General features: G+C 45.1%; 1 protein-coding gene across 1 annotated transcript in view; it reads right to left on the bottom strand.

Moving 5' to 3' along the window:
• Positions 1–296: 296 nt before the first annotated feature.
• The window catches only part of atxn1a (ataxin 1a), a 33,615-nt gene continuing 14,602 nt past the window's right edge, over positions 297–19,309 (bottom strand). Inside the window, exons 2-4 of the mRNA XM_061664455.1 lie at positions 17,247–17,486; positions 1,866–3,753; positions 297–1,524 (exon numbers count right to left, since the gene is read on the bottom strand). Of these exons, the coding sequence (XP_061520439.1) occupies positions 985–1,524; positions 1,866–3,476 (2,151 nt within the window). The 5' untranslated portion in view covers positions 3,477–3,753; positions 17,247–17,486 and the 3' untranslated portion in view covers positions 297–984. The remainder of the gene's footprint in view (positions 1,525–1,865; positions 3,754–17,246; positions 17,487–19,309) is intronic.

Below are 19,309 nucleotides of genomic sequence, written 5' to 3' on the forward strand. Positions count from 1 at the left end.
GCGTCTCCATACACCCGCACTACAAATACAGTACATACGTCGAATTAGAGGGGTGGCCTCGACTGTTTTGTGTTGATTTGTGTGTGTGTGTGTGTGTGTGTGTGTGTGTAGACAGACATTTTGCACACAAATTCAAAGACACCCTTCAAAACTCGCTCCGCCACGAGCTTTTCGTCATCAACATTTCTCACCACTTACATTTCTTTCTCCTTTGAGGCACATCGGCGGGTCCCAAAAAAAAAAAAAAAAAAAAAACAACCCGGCCCCCCCCCCCCCCCCCTCCCCGCTTCGTTCGCCAAAAGTGCTGCTGCTGCTACTTGTTACACCCCCCCCCCCCCAACAAACATACAGTACTGCGTTAAAAATAGCCAAAAGCCAAAATCCTCTCAGACAGCCTCTCTTCCAATCTCGTTACAAAAATATAAAGTCAAATTTTATCGCCAAACACGAACATTCGCCAACCCCAGTGTGTTTGCAGTAATACAAAGTTTTATATCTATTATCTATAAAACCAACACTGACCTGACACAGTTCCACCTACCACTTTTTATAACCCCTGATTCAGAATTGTTTGACAATCATTTAAAACTGGTGAAACACAAGAAGAAGAAGGATCAAAACTTGGCCGGAAGGCTAAAACGCTGAGCTAACGACGTGAAGAAGTCTTGTTCCCTCTCACTCTCTCTCTCTTTCACTCTCTCTCTCTCTCTCTCTCTCTCTCTCTCTGTGTGTCTCGCTCTCTCTCTCACGCAACAAGATTGCCAAGTCACGCTAACGTGCTACAAGCTAACGTGCGCCACACGAGCCAGCACGCTTTTACCAGATCGTGTGAAAACCATCCAAAAAACTGCACAGATTGTTTGTGTCGGACTACATGACTTAATAATAAAGTGACAACATGTCTCTACAGTAGAGTATTCAAGATTTTCAAAAAGAACCTAAAGAAAGTGGGCATTCGTGGTTTTGCAAGGAATCCCGATGTCTTCACTTGCCAATAGTCGACCTTCCCTCGATGGTGACTTTCACCTCGTGAGGGATAAAAGATGGTTTGGCCAAGGTCAAGGGCGGCTCCTCGGCTTTCTCCACTTTCCGACCCTCGGGGGCCGACCATCTGCGCTTTCTGCCGCCAACGGTAGGCTTCCCAGTGTCCTCTTTCAAAATGAATCCTCTTTCCCCGAACCCGAGATCCCCGTTTTCCAAAGCGGCGACGCTCCCCGGTGGACCGACGCCGTTCTCCCGCTCCCCGTGTCTGGAGCCACCTCCACTGGAGCTCTGGGGGACGCCGGAGACGGTCTTGGGGGCTCGGTGGGCTGGGGCTGAGGAAGTGGGGACGAGCTCCGCGGTGTGAGTCTTGGTCAGGGATCCGTTCCTCATGTTCTTGAGGGTGAGCGAAATACAAACGTCGCCCACAGAGAGCTTGGTGCAAGGCAGCTCCAGGAGTTGGGTGGTCCGGTCCGGGCAGCATGACGACCATCCCTGGCCGAAGACGAAGAAGGGATACTCCACCAAGACCTCTACGCTGACCTGAAAGGGTGGCAAAAGATCCCATACAGTAATATTTAATAGTATTTGATGTTCACTCGTCACCAATTCACAATTTTTTGGTGAAAAAAACTATGTATATACTATAACTATATATAAACTATATATCTTCAACTATGTGTGTATTTTTGTGCTGTGTCTTCTTGTACTAAGTATTTTGTTCTAGTCCATGTGGGCCAGATACCAGCCTACTGCCTGTCACTATGTCTGTTGTCTGACCTCTGACTACCTGTGCAAGTTATTTTGTTTTTCGAAGACGTATTTCACCGATTGTTTATGTCAGAATGAGTATTTTTTTTTCTCGACAATACGAAGACCCCTACCTGTGAACGGTACTCGCCCACAGAGAACTGAACCACGGCAAAGTTGGGCGAGGCACGGCTCCCGTCGATGCGCTCCACCGTGGACGAGTCGATCTTCAGCTCGCTGCTGATCTCAGCGCTCTGGATGAAGTCCTCCGTCTTCAGCTCCTCCACGCGCTTCAGCTCACCGTCCGCCAGCTGGATGATGGAGCCTTTGACGAAATACGCCGGCAGAGACGGGGGAGCCGCCGCCCCGCTCGACGGTGTGGCGGGCGCCACCGACGGAACCATGGGCAGGTGGAGCTGGGCTTGAACCACCGCGCCCGTGGCGACCCGGTGGTATGAGCCGCCGTGGTCGCCTGGAGTTTCTCCTCTGTAGGCCTGGGTGGACGACGTCGCCACCTGGGACGTGGGGGGCTCCAGGGTGGTCACACCACTTCCACTGACCGGGAGGATGACCGGCTGGGCGCCTGCGATGAGCACGTGTTGCTGTAGGCCGGTATGGTAGCTGATTGGTGCGTGCTGGCTGCCGCTGGCCCCTGTTATGTAACCAATCACTGGGGACTGGGGGTAGATACTGGTGGGGGGGAGCCCCGTGGCGTGGGGTTCCACCGTCGAATTGTGAGTCGTCTGGATAACAGTCTGTGGCGATAGGGGGCTGACAGCAGCTTTTAGATTGTCTACACTTAAGGGGGGCGGAAATGTAAAAGAGTGGTTGGCGGAGGGTGGGGTGCGGTTGACCGGCTTTCCCAGGAGGATGCTGCCTTTCTCCAGGTGCGTCTTCCCAGGGCTGCCCCGGGATGGTGCCAGCTGGTGGTCGCCACGGCTGTTGGGCATGAGCATGACGGAGGTTCTCAGAGCCGAGGGGTCGTGAGCGTAGTCCGACGGGAGAACTAGCTGGCAGGCCTCGTAGGCGTCACGCGATTTGACCGCTTTCTCCGGCGTGGCACCAAACCTCCGGCTCAGCTCCAGTCCCCCGTTGTGAAGCTCTCTGGAGCCTTCGCCGCCCTCCTCTTTTCTGGTGGTTCCTCTATCTGTGTAGTGTGCACCCAGGGACTGATGGTGGTGCAGGGAGGAGGTGGGCGGCGGAGGCATAGCGGAAGTGTACAGGATAGACGCTCGCTGGTGGTCATATTTGGAGGCTTGCGAGGAAGCAGAGTGCGTCTCCGGGTGCGACGACAACCTCTGAGAGGAGGAAGAGGAGAGGGGTGGCGGCGGAGGAGGAGGCGGAAGAAGTTGAGGAGCAATGTAGCCGGCGTAAGGGGCGCTGTAAGGCGACGCGATGAATTGTAGATTGGGCGGCAGTTGGGTGTAATGGACCGTTCCTCCCACATGGGTCTGGGAGAGGGGCGACGTGTAGACGGCAGGAAGGGACGAGACCAGCCTCATGGAGTCATACGTGGAGGAGAGGCATTTATAGTGGTGGCCGTCCGACTCGGCGGTGCTCCGATGGGCGCTCGCGGTGCTCCCGTTCCCGCCGGCCACCAGCCAGGCCACGTTCTCGGGGGGCTGAGACTCGGCGGCGGGAGGCGGTACGATCGGGGAACGGCTTTCTGACGGCAGCTTGCTGGGTTGGATCTCCCTCTTCTTTGGGGGCAGACATTCATTACTCCGTTCATGATTGGACTTCATCCTGATCCCTGCTCAAGTACGTTCTTGATCCTTGCTTTTCGGTGATCCCGCCTTCCTCTGGCTTTTGTTCTCACTTTCCACACTCCTTCTAATCGTTGTCTAACCTTAAGGGCGAAGGGACAAAGGGGGAGAAGGTTGGGTTTCCGGGGGCGACTCTACGGCGAGCCCGAGAGCGTCACGACGCCACAGCTGCTGCTGCCGCCAAAGACGACGTGGGGCCGACTGCCTCGTGCTTCATGTGGAATCATCGCCCTTGCGAGCCTCCCGCCTCACGGTCCTGAAAGACAGGAAGTGAGCGTTATATCCACCTTTTTCACGCGCACACATTTAGTCGCCTGTGCCTTTCAGACAAAAATCACAGAAATTGACAGACATCGCCACATTCACACAGCCGTTGCGGCTTATCGCGTTCAGATGAGATGCCTGGCGATGTCTGAGATGGCAACATTTGCTTTCAACTCGGACCGGTTTCTCTTAGCAACAAGAAAAAAAAACACACAAATGAGTCTGAAGAACACATGCCTATATAAGGACACAGGAAGTCTGGCCATTTTGGGGGTTTTGTCCGTAAACGCAGTTGTACCTAATGTTGCGCCCTGTGCATGTGTTACCCGAGATGAGACTGAGGGCAAAGTGCAGCCGAGTGGAGACTGTGGAGTATAATGGTGCAAATAAATGAGCTACATTAGAGAAAGAGAGAGCATTGCCTCACTGAAACGCGACACCCACATTCACTTGAAATGCTCCGTCACCTGAATCTTGCTGACTCAGCAGTGTGCGTACGTGTGTGCGTGCGTACGTGTGCGTGCGTGCGTGCGTGCGTGCGTGCGTGTGGTTATCAGATAACCTGTAATCCAAGCTGACTGTTCTCCATGTGCTTCACTTCCCTCCCACACGCATTCACAAATACAATGATCTCACCCAAGAGTGTCAAGTGCGTGTGTGTGTGTGTGTGTGTGTGTGTGTGTGTGTGTCTGTGTGTGTCTGTGAGAAAGAGAGGGGATGCAATCCATAAAGCAAAACCGCACACTCATGCACGACTACACTATTGTCCTTCTAAGGTCAAAACGCTCAAGGGTGGGTGTGTGTACGTGTGTGTGTGTGTGTGTGTGTGTGAGAGAGAGAGAGAGCGAGAGAGAGAGACTATCCTCATATAAAAACACACACCTCTTTTCATTCCTCTGAGTCGTAAATTAGACAACCTAAATAAACTGGCCTCGTATCGTGCCCACTAGAATTGTTGTTACGAGTCAGCCTCCGAGGCCAGTTTTACTTAGCAAAGTGAAATTTGGTAGCCTTGCGTAGAATGAGCACAGCCACACAAAAAAAAAGTCTCAAGAAGCTATGCCCGCAAACACATCTGACGGCAGCCGTTTTGGTTCGAAGCCGCCATTTTGAGGTCATTTTGGTGGAGTACCAGCCGTGTTTCAAAGGCGGATTTTGTCCATTTGAAAATAAAATTTGAGCTACATATACTCGACCATTGAGTGATGCTAGTTTTTGCCACTGGGGCTTAACGATTCGCCATAAAACACAAAACTAATACCGCAGATCTGTGGGATTTTTTTTTTTTCTTTAAAAAAAATGAACTAACCAAAACAGCAGCACCTACTGATGCACAGTAACATTCCCAGAGCTCCCTGCGAGCCATTAGAGATCAAGACCGGTTGGCTACGATGTGAAAAGACACAAGAAGTCTGCCATTTTGGTCCGAAGAGTCCATCTGGGCTCAGCGTTTCCCTCTAGAACTCTTTTCAACACTACAACCCCCGAAGACAGTCTCGCCGAGCGTCTCGAAATTCGGTCGGCATGTGCATCATGGGTAGACCCAGCAAAAAAGTCTCAAGAAGGCAAGCCTGAAAATACACATTTGTACACAGGAAGTCTGCTATTTTAGGTCTTAAGCGGACACATTGGGATCATTTTGGCCTTCCTCGGGGTCCTTCAAAGAATGTTTTTCCAATTGCTACCAGATTTGAACCACGTATACCAGAAACTAGACAGATGCGATCATTTCTGGACATATTGTGTCATAATAATGCAATGGCACCTTTTTCTTTTTTTTAATTGAGTCCAGAGAACATTTATTGCTGATATCAACATGTATTGTCGTTGCTGTTTATTGTCTAGTTAAGAACACCAGAAATCAACCCATTTTCTTGCTATTGACACATTTTGTTTTAATTAAGGTGACCAGATCAAATTGCATCTCTGGCGCCGACGAAAATATATAGACTTGATCTTGAACGGAGTCGGTAACAAATGTGAGAAAAACACAAGTTAGATGACTTGCACTTTTTGTGTGTGCGTGTGTGTGTGTGTGTGTGCGTGTTGTTTCTTAGCCTTCGGCAACACACTGAGAAGAGACGATTGAGAGGCACACTTGTGAGCGAGAAAGTAGGGCAGACGTAGTACGCGCGTACTAATCACACACACGCGCGTGCACATAAACGCGCGCACGCGCATACACGTCTAATGTGTCGGCAAGGCAAAATGTCCTCATAATCAACGGTGGATAGCAAAATGTTGTGCCGGCATAGAAAAACCAGAACACAAACATACACGCAACACACAGACACACACACACACACACACACACATGCTAACGTGTACTCACTGTGAGTCGGCCCACTCTCGCTCCATTCCTCTCTCTCTCTCTCTCTTTACTCCTCTCACTATAAGAGTGGTCCTCTGTCGCTTCCTCTTACGCTACACACACACACACGCACGCACGCACACACACACACACACACACGCACACACACACAAACCCATCTGAGTGAGGGCGAGTCGGCTCGTCTAAATCCTTACAGCGAGGCAGGAAACTCCCTCGCTATGAAACACACAGGTAATGTCCTTCTCACACACACACACACACGCACAGACACACGCGCACGCCGACTCACACGCACACACAAACGCACGAAAAGTGGTCGCACAAACTTGCACGCGCCCACGGGGAGGGAGTCCCGCATGCGGAAGGCCGAAGCCTATTACGCAGTGAGTTGAATGAGTGCCTGACACGCACACACACACACGCGCGCACACACACGCACACACGCACGCACAATTTAAACGCAGCGCTTGGCAAAATTCCCAAGCAAAGAAAAACGTCCTTGCAATAAAAAATGTGGGATGTCAAAGGTTGTGACACACACACGCACACACACACACACACACATGCACACCCATTCAAAAAGACGTACATATGCCAGCTGGCTGCGTGCCCGGGCAACGCTTACGAGCAGAGAAAGGCAGCGAGGGTGGAGATGTTTTGTGCAGTGGAGCGCTGCCGGCAGAGAAGATGTGCGCACGCATCAGTTTTTGAAAACGACATCCTTGTTTTTCTTTACTAATTTACGAGACCAACTGTTGACCTATTAGTTTGACCGAGCCACGTATTTTCATTTTAGATCTAATTTGGGGGACCGGATATTGAAACGTATGCATCAATATATTTATAAACGTACGGGGAATAGTATGAAATATGCCGAGATGACGTCATTTAATAACAAAATGATTGTTCATTTTAGTTCCGTTTGCAGAATAGCAGCAAAAACTGCGTTGTTTTTTGTTTTTGTGTTTGGTTTGTTTTTTCATTTCGCTTCCTCCTTCTAAAGCAGACGCTTGTGATCGAGTCGCTCTGGTCGTGCGGCATTCTGTTGTCGTCTCAAACGCGACGTGTTCAACAGGGTGACTTGTAATTGTATCCCACTACGTTTCCCAAGCGATCTTCCCGACACTGGAAATATGCGTATAGAACATATATGAGGTCAAAAAGGCCATAGGATATCGACATATATTCATGGTTTGCATCTAATTAAGGGGACCAGATTTAAAAGGCATCCTTAATTTGTTGTGTATTTTACGGTCTTCATCCAATTAAGCACACCAGACTTCCGCGTGGAGCGATGGTCACCACGCGCGTCATTGCTTTTCATGTCATTAAAGAGACCAGAGGTCAACATGTATCGTCGGTTTGTATCGTTTGTGCACGCTACTATGCCACGCGGCGTGTAAACATTACGTAACCATGTCATCAGTGTGCACTCGCTGAACTGAACGTCGTTTACACTTTGAACACACCTCGCACTTTTTCTCTGTGTGTGCGTGTGCGCGTGTGTGTTACTTTTGACGCCATCTTTGCACAAACACTCCAGAGACCGCCAGGCGACAGGGGGCTACTTGTACACGGCCCGTTCACAAATAGACTGCACGCACACACAAATGAATGCGTGTGAGGATTTGGGAGGGGGCGGAAGGGATGGGCAAATCACCGCTAAACTCCTCTATTGCTGCATAATCCCACAGAATATACACACACACACACACACACACACGCACGCGCGCGCGAGAACATGAACAAAAGCAGCCATCACACGCAGGCAAAAGTCCAACACAATAATATTGGCGTGTGTTTTTGTGACCCAAGTGCTGAATAAATAAAGCTGCGTTGATTCCGCAACAAACTGGTGACTTTGACGCAAGGGAAGGAGAGTTGAAATTGTGGCAAGCGCACACTCATGACACAACTGGATGACGCATGTTGCTCGCTCGCTTCAATATTTTTGTCTGATATTTCTGTATTTTCCGCGATTGTTTGCTATTTTTCATTTGTTACTTTATGTATTTTGTGTAGTTCATTGTATTTATTGAGTATTTGATGAATAATTTCGATATCATGTATTTTTAAAAATAAATGTGTGTTTTTTTTTTTTTTATATTTTCCACTGATATATTTGTCATGTTTTTATCGTTAGCCAACATTTTTTTTTTACTTTTTGTTTTTGTCTCATATTCATGTCTTGTTGATTGATGATTTGTTTATTTAGTGTTGTTTTCTTTTCGTTTTCCTCATACTTCTGGCATTGAAGTATTTTGATCTCATTATTTTTAATTCAATTTTGTATGATTTTGTTGTATGGCAAATGCAACGACGGACGCAATTCTCCGCAGGCGCCCTCGCGCCGCACAATAGCGTGCCCACGTGGGTGCTCCGTATACCGCGCTCTCAAGTGGATGTAGACAAACACGATAAATCGGCGGCGTGCGACGACAAATGGAGCAATTTCCTCGCCCCGGCATCACGGCGCAACAACAGCGATGGCAAAATAGTCCGGAAATGTCAGTAAGGAAACAAACAACCTTGTGAATCTTGGATGACTGTTATCATGTCATTAAGAATATCGGATATCAGCAATATGTATCCTTTTTTTTGTTATGTAATTAGGAGACCTGATATCGACATGTATTGTTATTTTTGTAATTAAGGAGATCTGATATCTACGTCTTTTTTATCTTGATATTGACATATTGTTGTTGTTTTTTATGTAATAAAGGACACCCGGTATACTTATGTGTCTTTAATATTCCAATAAGGAGACTTGATATCCACATCGATCATTGATTTTATTTATCTATATATAAAATCAAGACCGGGTATCAGCACGTATCACTTTTTAATCTGTAATTCAGAGTAGAGTAGATATCAAATTGTTGTGCGGATATCAGCATGTATCGTTGAAATTTGTAGGATTTTAGGAGAACGGATTTCGACACGTATCGTCGGTATAAACACACATCATTAGATTTGATCCGATATCGATACGTATCGTTGTTCGTGGGAAATTTAGGGAGCCAGAGAGCGACCTGTACTATTTTTGTGAGTCAATAAAGGAGGCCCAATATTGACATGTATCGTTGTGCTAGTAAATTAAGGAGGTCCGATATCAACATGTATCAATATTTGTAATAAATAAGGAGGACAGATTATTTAGACAAAATATCGACATGTATTTTATTTATTTATTTTGTATTTTTTTGGGCCATACATTATGAATCTCATGAATCTTTTTTGTTTGTTTTGTTTTGTTTTTTTGGAACTAATTATAATTAAAGTGCTCAGATATCGACATGTACGTCAACGTGGAAGCCGGAAACGAGCCACCGTGCAAAGTCCCCACAAAGTGACACGAGCGGGCTGGTGTGTCATCGTTGTTGTCGTTGTTGTCGCTGTTGTTTTTGTGTGTATTTCCACACGACACCCGCAATGCCAAGAGCACTTTTCTCATCCACGGGGGGAGCCAAGACATCCCAGAGCCGCCAAGAATAGCACCAACTCTCACACACACACACACACACACACTCATAGCGCTGACAGTGAGCATGTCTTCCAAACACAAAACGAGCCTACAAAGAGCGCAAATGTTTGTTTTCATTGAAGTGTTTTTCAGCGCCCGGGGAGGAAAATGAGCAGATTTTATGATTGCGTTCCGCTCTCCATCATCGTAACGACGACTTCCTGTTGTTTGTGTTCGCGTGATGGACGGCGTGCGGAAAAAAACAACAGCCGTTCCACAACAGAATAATAACAATAAAAACAAATGGAGGTAAATGCGCGTCAAAGCGTTCCCAAAACTAACATCAGAGCTTCTGAAATTTAACGACGATGTTTTCATTTCGATAATGTTTACTTTCCGCGGCGATGAACTTTTGAAGACGGGTTGTCGACATTTCTGTCCTGCTTAATTAGATTTGAAAAAAGAATATTGGTTGATACCAAAGGTACATGTCGATACCTGATCTCCTTGAATAATATAAAATTACAACGATATAGTTTGACATCTGGTCTTAATTAGATTTAAAAAAAAAAAAAAAAAGACATGGTTTCAGCCATAAAGTTACATTTTGAAAAAGTCTGCTAAAACTTAACGGTCGCTCAACTGCTTCAACACAAGCTCCTCCAACAACCCCCCCCCCCCCCCCCCCCCCCCCCACAGTCGGTCAGCAGGTGGTACGGCCCACGGAGAAGCGGTCCCAGATGCTATCCCACAATGCAGCGTGTTGACGCCACGCTGGATGGAAGAAGAAAAGCGTGACTTTATCGGCGGAAAGTACGCGTAGTAGGACTTTATGTGGCAGCAATTTGGAGCTCCGGCGTGACCATCATGGATCATTTCACGCATGCAAGATGCGTCAGCTCAACATTTTGGCAAAGTGAGCGGAGAAAACACACGATGGGATTTACGCATACTTCCAGATGAAAGCCTTTAACATCCAATAAGACGTCAAGATGCGTCGTCTATGCCGCTACAAAAGTGGCCAATGTTTTCATTGTATTTTCGGCAAATATTTTTGGACTTCAGTCGAATTATTTGTGTTATTTTTGTATTTTATTGTACATTTTGTAATATTTGTTTTGTCCAGTAGTTTGTCTTTTCAAACTCATGTGTATTGTTCATCGACGACTTTGAATCTGATATTTTTGTCTAATTTTCCAATATTTTTGTATAATATTTCGTGGGTAAAATTTTGGCAAATTTGTTCGGATATTTTGACCAACATATTTTCATTTTTTAAAAATATTTAGGAAATGTTGTATCTAATACTTGCATATATTCCATCATTTTGTTGTTGTTGTTGTTGAGTATTTTACTATTTTTGTTATATATATTTAGGATAGAGTGTTACAAGAGGCAATGAGCGAATGGAAGTGTAGAGGACGCGACGGGCGGTGGCGGTGGCCGGACAGATGGAGCGAACGAGAGCGAAAGACAAAGCAGAGAAAAAGAGGGAGAGATGGAGAGAGAGAGAGAGATGGAGAGAGAGAGAGAGAGAGAGAGAGAAACAGATGGTGGCAGAGAAGAGGCAGAGAGAAGCTCACTGGGAGGACAACACTCAGTCAGCCGGCGAGACGCAGCAGGGGGGGAGAAAGAGAGGACGGATGAATGAAAAAAAAAAGTGGAAAAAAGGAAGGAGAGAGAGAGAGAGAGAGAGAGAGAGAGAGAGAGAGAGGGGGGGGGGGGGGGAGAGGGAGGATGCGGAATGAAAAATGTGTGTTATTCCAAAACTGTGCGAGGAAATGAGAACAGATTTCTCGCGAGGCGTCCGCACAGGCAAGGGGAAAAGAAAGGTCACTGAACGCAGCACCGAAAAACATATTGCACATGATCATTGTGAAATGTCAAACTTTGGACGAGGCAGGAAGAAAGAGGTTTCTCAGATATGGAATGTGGTCAGTGAACGCACCGCCAGAACACATTTTGTACGTGGGATCGTTTGTACTCGTGTTGCCTTCCATAAAAATGGGAATTTTCGAACCTTAGATTTGGGGGTTAGAGGACGGAAAAAAAGATGTCTCGGATATGGAAACGGTCCCCGAACGCACCACTCAAACACATCCTGTACATGAGCCGTGACAATGGAGATTGCAGTCACGTATGTTGCCATCATGAAAACTGGGAAACTTCGTTATCGTGCGGTCTCACGATGAAATGCTTTGCAGGCTGACGTCGTGTCTGACAGCTGTTTGCTTGGCGCACGTAGCGCAAGCGTATGTGTGTGCGTGTGTGTGTGTGTGTGTGTGTGCGCGCGCGCGCGTGCGTAGTTGTAACATACAGGAAATGCCTTCCTCGACCGCAACCCAACTTTTCCTCCGCTTTGACATAACTGTCATTCCACATGGGGGGAGGAGGAGAGGGAACGTCCATTTTCTTCTATGGAAGTGGTTTTGTTAAAAAAAAAAAAATCCCATTGTTTTTGAGAAAAATCTGTTTTAGGGAATGAATATTTTTGCCCAAGAAAAAAGTCAACTAAAGGCTTTCAAGGCTTATGTATTATTGTTGTAAGTTGCATGTTGTTTCTCTGGAAAAGTTTATTTTTTTTATTTTCTTTCCAGAAAAGTTAAAAAAAAAATGTGGGGGAGGGGTTGGGGGGAATTATAAAAAGAAGTTAAGTCGCAGTTTGGGAGCGATAGAATGTTTTATTTTTGGAAAATGATATTTTTTTATTGAAAAAGTTGTATTTTGGTAAGTAAAAAAGATGTTTTAAGACTTCACAATTTTTTCCAAAAATAAAATGACTTTTTTTGCTTGGAAAAATATTTTTTAATTCAAAGTATTTTCAGTAAGTTAAAAAAAAACACCTAATGTTTTTTCTAGGACTGAGAAATGTATATTTTTTTTTTTACAAAAGGTGCTGAGTAAAACAATGTTCTTATTAATATTTTTCAAGGCGAGTCTCTTTCAATTAAAAAGAGAAAAATTGTCTCACTGGCGCTTCTGTTGGAACTCTGCTGCTAACCAAAACAGCAGCACCTACCAGGTGAGTCAAGTGTGTCATCATAAGACCTAAACATTTATTTATTTATTTTTTTATTTTATTTTTTTTAATAAAGATGACATTATTTGAACGACCCTGAGTAACCTCGGCTCGCGTCGCGTCGCGCGCTGCGGGCTAGCTGAGCGCTGCCGCCGCGAAGGACTCGGGTAATGCGTTGATTTGCGCGGGCATGACATCATGAGGGCTTCCTGCCGCGAGCTTAATGTGCGGGTGTGATCTCACGCGTTTTTACAAGGTCAAAGACAAGCGCGCTAAGCGATGATTTCAGACAAATGCAGTGTAAATATTCATAGGAAAATTGTGGCTGGCCCAGTTTCAGGAGATGACATATTGCGGCTGAATTTGGAATGAATATTTACGTGACAATGTCAGAAATTCTGCAATATTAACTATATAATGTGCTATAGCTATACCTTTTTTTTTTTTATTAAATATTATTGTGCATCCAGTATTAAATGAGATTATTTTATGTTAATTTTATTTTATTTATTTGAATTTTTTATAGGCATTTTTAGAAAACATTTATGATTAATTATAATTGCTATTTTCATCACTAGTTATTATTTATGACTAGCTATTATGGTTGTTGAAGTTAAGCAGACATTTAAGGAAGATATTTTGAGTATGACGTGGAAATGTATTAATACTGTGTTAGTTACTTTTATGATGTATTTTATTGTTTAGCATATTCTTATAGAAGTAGAAAAAAATGCTTTTGATACACTATGTAAATAATATTTAATGATATTTTTTAAGCAATACCGAAATATGATTGAAATACTCTACAAAATGACTATGAAAGGTGTAAATATATTAAAATTGTGTGATTGGTTAGTTTTAGTTTACTTTATTATTAATTTATTTTTATTTTATGTACTTTTTAACACATTTTTAAGACTTTATGATTTAAGATTTTCATACACTACATAAAATTAGCATGGGGCATGTTTCATTTATTTATTTGTTTGTTTATTTATTGAGTCATTCGTTATTATTGTTTGAAATATTGGTTCTTTTTGTTTTATTTTTTATTCATTTATTTTATTTTGTGGTTTAACTTTTTTTGGTAATAATTCTTTCCAGATGCTGTGTAAAATTAGTAACAGTACACGTTTTATTTATTGGTTTATTTATAATAAATAATTGCCTATATGTTGTTGTTTTTTTTTTTTTTTTTTTTTTTTTTTACTATCACATATTTATTTTCTTGTGTTTTTTTGGGGGGGGGAAATTTTCCTCCATCAGTACAAAAAAGAAAATATATTTGAATGCCCTTTCCGACTTTTCTTGTGCATTTCCAGCGCCGCCCAGCAACCATTTATGGCCACACACACACACACACACACACACACACACACACACACACACACACACGCGCGATAAAGTAGAACCTGTTTGACAGCTTCTACTTTTCTTTTCGGCGTCTCGTTAATACAACTAGAAACGCACGCTTGCCGGCGAGCGCGGCGTACGTTGGCGACCGTCTATGACCCCCGAACACGTGCGCTCCATTTCTGCGGCCTGTTGCGTTGAGAGCGACGGTCACAGCAATATCCCGCCGTCGCCGGCTACTGCGAAAAACGGCACAGGCGGATAAACGGCGTGCTTGTGGATCATGCGTACGCAAAACAGGACGGACCGGTTCACCGTTTGTGCGGGTGTGTGTATGTGCGTAGACAGACAGACAGACAGACACACACACACAGCGGGGGGGGGGGCTGTTGCTCTCTGCCTGTTATAAAATACATATTGTATAATGACTGGCAGCAAGTGGGCGGACTCCCGCCATCTGGCGAGGTGAGACCACCGCCGTACCTCGCTACACACACAGTATGTCTGCGTGCGTGCGTGCGTGCGTGGGTGCGTGGGCGTCTACCCGGCAGCCACAAATAGTAACAGCGTCGCGTACAGTCGGCAGGGTTGCAGAGTTCATGAATGCAATGAGTCCAAAGCGAAGGGGTGGGAAACCTGCGGCTCGCGTCGAGGCAGAACGATCGACTTCACGTGTGTTTTTCGGGCACGGCTTCTTAAGAGTTTTTTGGGCGACTGATTTTCTAACATTTCTGAGGCCCTGAGGAACGCCCGGTGATGGGAAAAAGTGGCCCTAAAATGGCAGCTCCATCTTTTAGCGTATGGCTTCTTGAGACTTTTTTTGTGGGTGTACTCACGATAGACATGCCAACAGAATTTCACGTTGCTAAGTGGGGGCTGAATTTTTTAATAAGGACCCCACTGAGTGCCAAATCCAAATCTCACAGGAAGTGTTACAAAGAGCCCAAAACAAGACATCGAGCGTTTCTTCCTTCCTCCAACCTGTGAGGAGATGTGTCGACGCATTCATCATCAGCCTTAGCGGGAGACGCATCCGGCCCAGGTTTCACGTTTCCGTGGTGACGAAAACAAACAAAAAAAACCCCCAAAAAAACATGTACAGTAAACACGCTGTTGAGAGATTACGCTCCATCAAGCAGTCAGCTGTTGTTGCCATGGCGAGGAGAAGCTATTTTAAGTTGAGCGACTCCGCCCCCCCAAACACACACACACACACACACACTTATATATATACACGCACACACACACACATGCATGCGCACACGTACACACACCTGCAAGTGAAAATGAAATACACAATGAATAATTCTGCTCACACCTGACAGGTCGCACTGCATGCTGGTATGTACAGTACAGCACTTCACATTCGTATTATTAGCATGCAGCTAATTTGTAATGTCACTTCCACCACAAATCGCTGTTGCGGAAAACGTATCCGCTGCAAGAACCGGTCTTAAAAAGTAGTGAAATGAGGAATATATTACTGAATATAAGCGAAATGATCTGCCGATAAGAACCAATCAAAATTTGGACTTGGCAAGATTTCTTCAAGCCAGTGAACAGCTAGCAGGAGTTGAACCGATTAGTCGACTAGTCCACGAGTCGACTTTTGCTACTCCGCGTCAGCGTTGAATGGTGAGTTGTATTTTTAATCATCTGGTTTCATTTGTTTCGTCAAAAATGTGTTGACACGAAACCGGTCCGTGGCGCAAAACAAAGATTACGGACCACTCTACCGTCCTGAAAATCAAAATCAAAGACGTCGATTAATTGACTTCAACTCGATTTTTGTCACATTACGGTCGACCACAAAAACAAATCGCAAGTCGTTTAACCCCTAATAGCTCGCCTCAAAACCTGCCACTGATTATCCAATGTTTTATTTGAAGCAAAACATATTCACGATCTATAGTAAAATCTCAAAAACAAGTATTCTTACACAGAAACTGCCTGGTAAGGTAGCTAAACCAACTGCATTCTGCCTTGATTTGAGATATTTCACCTTGTTTACATTTCGTCGCTGGTGTCCAGAAAATCTGCGCACTGTTAAATCATTTGATTGGCCGACGAAGGCTTATTAAGGAACATTTTCGGAATATGATGGCAGGCAACTTGGTGCCTGATGGTGTCAAAATAAGTTTCTAACAGACTATTTCCTGCCATGATATGGAAAGAAGAACCGCGCCCCGTGCGGTAAAATAATTCTCATGCGAGACGACGCGTCATCGCATGCTGTAAAAAAAGCCACGGTGTGGCCGCCACTGTCCCCTAACCTCAACCCTATTGAGATGAAGAAAGTTGTTGTTTTTTCCCCCATAAGGATGCATGGACGGACGGATAGATGGATAGAAAAAAAAAAAAATCCATTCACTGTAAATGGCGTTGGCCATTTCAGAAAATGAACCAAAACCTCATAAACCAAAGAATTTGGTAGAGAATATATTTTGGGGATGCAACGGCGACCCTACCCGCGCCAGCCACGAGCAGCGAAACAGGTGACGGTAAATGTCAAGCGCCCCGCAAATCACTCTCCCTTCTTGAAAGCTTTCACTATAAATAGAAACGGTTGCCGAGGGCGTCGCGACGACGTGCAGTCTGTCCGTACACCTGGACGCGGACACAACATTAGGCACGGCCGCGTACTAGAAACACTTCTCGCCGCCCGCCCGTTTGTGTTTCCTGGTTACATCACTGACACTCGGAATGTGGGCGAGCGGATAATTGGCGTCTCGAGTGGAAGTGGCATGTAACAACAGCGTCCAGATGAAGTTTGGATTTCTTTTTTTCGACGAACATTCAGTACCGAATGCGATCTCAAAGAATTGCAACAGCGATGCTCTTCATGAGTTACTCTAATATGACCACTAGTTTCAGCAACGAATAAGCTAACAAGTTACTAGAGCGATAAGTTACGATATTAAGTGATGCAGTTATTGAAGTTAGGGAGGAAGGCAAATTTTTCGCATGTGTACGGTGGTTAAGTTGTCAAAGTTAAGTCCGAGTCGTCCTTACCCGTTTTCTGCTCAATTACTATGCCATGCTAACTTCGGCGCTATGTTAGTTTAGCAAGTGCTAACATTGCTGTCTGTGAGTAGGGCTCATATTGTGTTATGAAAGTTGTGTCTGATCACATGGATGGAGTAGCTTTTTACAACTGGTACAATCCAGTTGTACGTTTTTTATTCCGAACGCAGCCGCTGCGTTCGGAATCATTCATTCATTCCCTACTCCCTAATCGCTACAAAGCGATTTTTATATAGTAGACGTCAAATTCCACAATAAAAAAAAAAAATCCCCCCCAAAAATCTGAAGTGGTACCTGAGTGGAGATCGTAGATCTACAAGGAGGCGGGAGGAGGCGGAGCTTGTAGGTGTTGGCGGTCCGCGGAGAACCAAAAAGAGCCCCGCCTTGATTGTGGTGTCCGGGTGCAGATGGGTTCAACGTTGAACGTTGAACGTGGGAGGGAGTCAAACCGAGAGTTCAAGGCGAGCGTTCTTCCGCGGTTGCTGCGCCGCCGGTTCGAATGCGTCCACCGACTCCAGGACCTCGCAACATTCCCTGGAAAAAAACAAAAAAGAAAGCACATTTATTTTCTGTATCAAATTAATATTTCCTTGTTGTAATGTATTCAAATTCCATTCATCCTTATGGATGTATTTCTTTTTAAATATTGTCATTTTAAATACATTTTTGGATATATTGAGCAAATGTTCATAGTCCTTTCTAATATGCATGTATATAAATATTTGCATATATGATATATGTACATATAGAACTTTTTATAAAATACAAATATTGACTTTTTAATGTATTAAATGCTCCTTGTAATTGCCTTTCCGATGGAAGAAAATACTAAAACTGCTCATATTTCCAGCATTTAAGCTACAGATCAAAGATTCCAACCACCTCATTTAAGAAATAAAAATCTAATAAGTTATTTTTAAAAAAACTGTTGAGGTTCTTACAATCAATTTGGATTTATTTTGTATTTTTTGCTTGTCAATGTGATTCTATTGTCAGCCCATGCATATGCATGCGGGCACACACGCGCTTTTCCTCTGACTCAGCAGCCGCGCGCGTAATAAGGAGTTTGGCTAATGCGCTCGTTAGCAAGGACGACACCCGCGCGACACCGCCCGTGCTCTCCAAGCAGTCGGATCGCTTGACTCATTTTGAGCTTGATTCACTCCACAGACAAAGTTTCCATTCAAACTGACCGTGTACGGCGCGGAACTTTGCATAACGTGTTGGTTTCGAGGTCAAAGTTCAGCTCTCTCGGGAAAAAAAAAATAAATAATGCGTAAGCGCACGTTATGCAAGCATGAGGCAAGAGAGCATACAGATAAGATTGCAAAATGAAAGTGAATGGGGCAGTAAAATGGGGAGTTTCCTGTTTTATGGCGAGTCATCCAAATTTCGCCGTCCACGTGCAACGAGCGAAACGGAGATGTTTCGCAACTTAGTGCCGGCCATCTGTCTGGTAGACGCGTGAAATCAGACAAATTTGGTAGAAATCAGACAAAAACTCGAGGATGAGTTCGTCTCTGAAAAAAGTCAAATGTGCCTAAAAAGGATGCTTCAATCCAAAATGGACGACTTCCTGTGTCTTTTCAGGGATGCTTTCCGGAGACTTTTTTGTGCATCTGCTCACGATAGACATGTCTCCCATATTTCATGTTCCTTAGTAAAACTGGCTTCGGGGGCTGTGTTTTCAAAAATGATTCTAGAGGATGATACCGAGCCAAAATGGGCAGCTTGACCCAAAATAGCAGACTTCCTGTTTCTTTTCAGGCATGGCTTCTTGAGCCTTTTTTGTGGCTCTCGTCATGCTAGACATGCCTACCAAATTTCATGTTGCTAAGTCGATCAGTCTTCAGGGGCTGAATTTTCAATCCAATTTCTGCCTCACTTCTTTTATTGCACTCCACTTGCAAATCTTTAGTCGCTCCCCCCCTCCCCTTCGCTGACTGTGGTCTCCATGGCAACAAGTCACAACAGAGCATTGGTGGTGGTGGGGGGGGTCCAGCTTGTGATTCACCAGCGTACAAGAAACAAGTCAATGAGTGCAACTGCTGATACGGCTGCCATGCAGGATGAAGTGGATGCGGGCGGGGTAGGGGGGTGGGGGGAGCTTAACGGTGGGAATTGAAGGGGTTCGGGGGGCCCTCGGGGAACACACTCATACATAGGGAATCTTCAAAGCCACACACACGCGCGCGCACACACACGTTGAGAGCGCTCTACACAAACAAAAGACATAGCGGCTACCCACGCATGCATGGTAATCATCCGCTGCCTTTTGATCTAACAAGTCTCTGTGGCCCTCTCTAATGCTCATCATGTAGCTGCTGCAGCACACACACACACACACACACACACAC

The sequence above is a fragment of the Phycodurus eques genome, chromosome 20, assembly GCF_024500275.1.
Source record: "Phycodurus eques isolate BA_2022a chromosome 20, UOR_Pequ_1.1, whole genome shotgun sequence".
In the NCBI taxonomy this organism is placed as follows: Eukaryota; Metazoa; Chordata; class Actinopteri; order Syngnathiformes; family Syngnathidae; genus Phycodurus; species Phycodurus eques.